The 5,186-nt window shown below is 37.5% G+C and overlaps 1 protein-coding gene across 1 annotated transcript; it reads left to right on the forward strand.

Annotated features, from left to right (window-relative positions):
• The first annotated feature begins 746 nt into the window (after positions 1 to 746).
• Positions 747 to 2,271, forward strand: LOC125955367 (uncharacterized). Its single transcript, XM_049686501.1, has 2 exons — positions 747 to 1,923; positions 2,231 to 2,271. Exons 1-2 carry the CDS (start codon positions 876 to 878, stop codon positions 2,269 to 2,271), a joined length of 1,089 nt encoding a protein of 362 aa, XP_049542458.1. The 5' UTR covers positions 747 to 875.
• The last annotated feature ends 2,915 nt before the right edge of the window (positions 2,272 to 5,186 follow it).

Below are 5,186 nucleotides of genomic sequence, written 5' to 3' on the forward strand. Positions count from 1 at the left end.
ACTGTTGCCATTTGGAGCAGCAGCAGTTGCCTTTTGGGTCATTTTTGTAGCAAATGAGAACGGTTAGCAGTCAATTTTTGGCACATGTTTGAATCTAAGCAGTTGTTTACAACACGAATAAATTATAATTTTGTAATAACTTCTTAAAACACAAGCTATAGTGTTTTCACTAATTTTTTTATCGCAATAGCCAATTATCGTGGAACATGAAAATACCATGATTTGGCAATGGGTTTGTCCCCTTGTAAAAAAAAGCTTCTTATATGTATTCAACGACAAAACTTTTCATTCAAAAGTTCACAGAAAAACACGTGCCTTAATTAAAAGCCATTTATTTAGTTCAATTATGGCCTGATATCTTTCATTGTGATTTAGAGCTGTATAGCCACAATTTCATATAGTGAGAGCTACAACAGTAATGGTGTTCAAGCCATTAGCAAACAGTCTATGAATGTGCGTTTGTCAAATGCCTCTTACTTTATCTTTTGCGGTCGAAACTGATAAAAATTTTAATGTTTTCACTCATTTATTTCAAGTGCATTTGTCACAAAAATCAAGTTAATCAAACACTATGCCTAGACGACTGCTTTCATGATGAGCGTTTAGGAGAGAGAAAAACATGAAGAAGGCCATCGGTCTTGTCCCTATTTCCGGCGAATAGCAAAATATTTAGCAATTCTGAAGTGGAAATCAAAATGGAGCGGCTAATGCACTACACAAATCGTCCAAATTAAGGTTAAGAGGTGTTATATATCATAGTCCACTTTGGTTGCTATGCTAGAAATATATATATAAGGCAGAGCAACCAGGCGGTTAGTTAGTTAACAGTATTGAAGAAGAATAAACCAATACGTTACATTGGCGACGAGAGAAAAATGAATAAGCCACCAGAGTTCAACATTGAAGATTCCTGGCCGATTTACCAGGAGCGCCTGGAAAGATTCTTCGTGGCGTACGATTTGGACGACGATGAAAAGCAAGCTGCCCTTCTTTTAACTTCGGTTTCCGTCGAAGTGTACCAAATCGTGCGCGATCTGTGTTTTCCGAGTAAACCAGAAGAAAAAACGTTTAATGAACTCTGTGGTGTTTTACGGCAACGCTTTATGCCGACAGTGGTTGTTTTTCGGGAACGCTCGATTTTCTTTGAAGCGCGTCAAGGGGACACCGAAACAATCGTGGAATGGGCAACTCGTTTAAAGAAGCTGTCGAGCAGTTGCGAGTTTGGAGGCAATTTGAATGAAATGGTTAAGAACATGTTCGTAGTGGGATTACGCCGTGGTCCAGTTTTTGATCGCATTTGTGAAGAAGAAATCTCAGCAACCTACGATCAATTGGTGAAATTGGCAATGAAAAAGGAAGCGACTCTTTTACAACGTGGTACAGTTTTTCGAATTCAAAAAGCAAATACCAAGATTGAAAGGCCAAAGAAAGAAGAACTGAAATGTTTTAGTTGTGGAAAAGGAGACCACGATTTTCGAAAATGCCAGTATAAAAATTACGTTTGCAAATTTTGTAAGAAAAAAGGACATTTGGGCAAAGTGTGCACTGCCAAGAATTATTCGTCGGAAAAGAAACATGAACAGAAATCGCCAAAGATAAGTCATTTACGTTTAAATAACGTCGAATATCTCCCGCCTGTATTGCAAGAAGTTTTCGTAAACAAGAGATCAATTGAATTTGAAGTAGATACCGGAAGCCCTGTGAATGCAATTTCAAAAGCATTATTCGACAACCTATTTCCTTACGAAACGTTAAAAACCGATGTGAAAGAAGAGTTTTTGTGCTATAACGGTAGTGTTTTCCGTGCTCTTGGAAAGTTTGTGGCTGAAATGAAGTTCAAAAATCACGTATCCAAGGAGGAAATTTTCGTTTTCGATGGAAATCGACACCCATTGCTTGGAAGACAAACGATGTCTAGATGGGGTTTGAAGATAGATTTCTGCGCGACTGAAGATGATACGGATTATGCAGAACTCGAAGAAGAACCGTCGAATTTCATTAGTTTTATTGAATCTGCGACTCGTTCGTTAGTTGAACGAAAACAACTGGTGATTGAAAGTCGTCGGGACATTATCATAAGTCGTATAATCGAATATTTGAAATCTGGTTGGCCTCAAAATATACCAGAAGAAGAAGTCAAGAAATTCCATTCAAAAAGAGAAGAGCTAAGTGTAGAAGAAGGTGTTCTATTTTGGGGATACCGCATTGTTGTACCTTCTAAATTGCGTAGGAGCATACTTCAGGAGCTACATTCTGCTCATCTTGGAATAGTGAAAATGAAGAGTTTAGCTCGTGCGTATTTCTGGTGGCCGTCTATGGATAAGGAGATTGAAGAAATCGGAAAAAGATGCGAAACATGTATCAAAATTCTCCCTCAGAAGACCGATTGTTTATCACCTTGGCGGCTTACGAACGAACCTGGTGATCGAGTTCACATGGACCATTTTAAGTTCAAGGGAGCAGATTATTTCGTCACCGTCGATAGTTATAGCAAATGGATCGAAGTTTTTCCAGTGCGAACGCTAACATCGCGTGAAACTATCGAAAAGCTGTGCGAATATATATCCCGTTTTGGATCCATTTCAACATTGATCTCCGACAACGGTACTGCGTTTACTTCAGAGGAGTTCAAAAGTTTTTGTGCTGAAAGAGGAATAAGGCATTTAACAACAGCGCCTTACAGTCCGTTTTCAAATGGTGCTGCAGAAAATGCGGTAAAAACAGTCAAAACCGCATTGTCGAAATCAGCAATAGATCCAGCTAATCATGGAAATAATTTATGGAATTTTCTGGAAATGTATCGGGCTACAAAACATGCGACAACTAATGAAAGCCCGTTTAAACTAATGTTCAAAAGGGAAATGAAAATTAGATTTGATGGCCTTAAGGGGGGGCTTCGGTATTTTATTTTAATTCTTCGCATTTATTTTTTACATTTATTCATGAATGCTTATCCTTTCAGGAGTATTGTGTGAAATTTTGGGATCAATCGAAGCCAAACTGACAAAGATATGGATTTTTGAAAATCCGCCTTTCATATAAGGCTCAATGCATCTCGCAACTTTCATTCGCGATTCCCAAAACCTACGTTTTGAAAGTCGGTGCCCATCGTAGCATAAAAACTACAGGACCGATCGATTTGAAATTTTGAACACATAATCTGTACACTATTTGCCAGGTAGCCCCGTCGAGTTTTTGTAAAAATTGTTGATACTTTTTTTTAAATAATTGTTTTAATTATGTGAAGTGTCGATTGTTGAGGCAATATCGAAAAAAGCATCACTTTTTCAACTTTAAAAATCTGCCTAAAATCGAAAATTGGAAAATTTCACAAAAACTTGACGGGGCTACCTGGATTAACTTAAAATCTAACAAAAGAATATTCAATTGTATATTTCTGATGACCCAGCACGTGGCTATGATGGGCACCGCAAAAAGTACAGTTTTGCAAACTTGCCTTTCTATATTGAATGCCATGAACGTAGTTTTGAACAAATCTTCCCCAAAATTGAACCAAATATTCTTGAAAAGTTGTAGTTTAATATGAGATTATTTTGAAAAATTAAAGATGACTGGTTTCTTCACTGAAAATCGTCAAAAATAAGCCCTTTTTCGACCCAAAATAACCAAAGCCCCCCCTTAAAGCAGGTGTTAAGCGACTGCAAGATTTAGATGATCAATCTCAGAAACTCAGTATGAATTTCGAAGTTGGCGAAGTGGTCTTTGCAAGAGATTACCGATTACCTAATACGATAGCATGGATGAAAGCTATCATAACAAAACGTTTAGGAATGGTATTGTACGAATGTAAAACAGAATTTGGAATTATTAAGCGAAGAAGCCATCAACTAAAAAAACATCCGATTGAGTTTTTTGACGATGAACAAACATCTGGAAATGTTTTAACCGAAGAGGATCCCCGAAATGTGTTAACCGAAGAGGAACCTCCAATAGAAAATACTACATACTACACTAGATACGGTCGCGCTGTACGGAAGCCTCGAAATTAAGGGGGGAGTAGTGTTATATATCATAGTCCACTTTGGTTGCTATGCTAGAAATATATACTACTGTGTCCAAAAAGTAAGGTGACACGGTGTCCAAATTGCCCGCGTAAATGGATATCTTTAATTTTGTATTCTTATATAGGTTGTCAGCACTGTTATTGACAACCATGGCAAGTTTCACGTCAAAATATTCACTAGTGTTTGAGATACGTATTTTTTCGTGAACTGCTAAAAATGGATTCTTCGTTTTTCTCCATGTCGCAAATTTTAAAGCAAAGAATTTGCATTAAAATTTTTTTTTTGCTGCGAATATACCAATGCGAATGGTACAGAATGACTTTAGTGACGATACTACGTCATAAAAATTATTTACAGTAGGTAGAAAGACTTCCAGGAGGGTCGGGAACGTTTTGAAAAGGAAGAACGCTCTAGACGACCACCAACGACAATCGATGCAGTTCAAGTCCAAAAAATCAAAGATTTGGTGTTGGAAAACCGCCGATTAACAACAAGAGACTTTGCTGATGATATTGGCATATCAAACATATCCGCCAATTACATTTGGAAGAATGTTTTTCATCTCAAGCGCGTCACCGCTCGATCACGATAATGCACCATCTCACAATTCGTTGGTTTTCTGTGACTTTTTTGCCAATATTTTCACTCATATCGTTCCAATAAAACCGTATGCGCCTGATTTGGTTACATTTTGCTTCTGGCTATTAGACAAGCCCAAAATTTCGTTCCGGGGACACTGTTTGGACACGATAGAGCAGATTCAAGCCGCTGCGAAAAAGGTGCTAAAGGCTATTCCTAAAGACGACATTTTCGCGTGTTTAGAAAACTGGAAAATTCGTCGGCATAAGTGCATTGTGTCTGGGAGGGATCACATTGATGGCAAAAAAATTGATTTGGAAGAAAAATTAAGGAACTTTCGAAATACATCCAATGTCACCTTATTTTTTGGACACAGTAGTATATAAGGCAGAGCAACCAGGCGGTTAGTTAGTTAACAGTATTGAAGAAGAATAAACCAATACGTTACAAGAGGCTTGCTAATATTTTTCCTGAAAAAGGTATGCGTAGCCTAACGGTATGACTGGAAAGGTGAAACAATTTCCTAGTATTAATAAAAAGAATTTTATCCTTTTTCCATTAAATATAATTCCATTATTCTTG

The sequence above is a fragment of the Anopheles darlingi genome, chromosome 3, assembly GCF_943734745.1.
Source record: "Anopheles darlingi chromosome 3, idAnoDarlMG_H_01, whole genome shotgun sequence".
Classification (NCBI taxonomy): domain Eukaryota; kingdom Metazoa; phylum Arthropoda; class Insecta; order Diptera; family Culicidae; genus Anopheles; species Anopheles darlingi.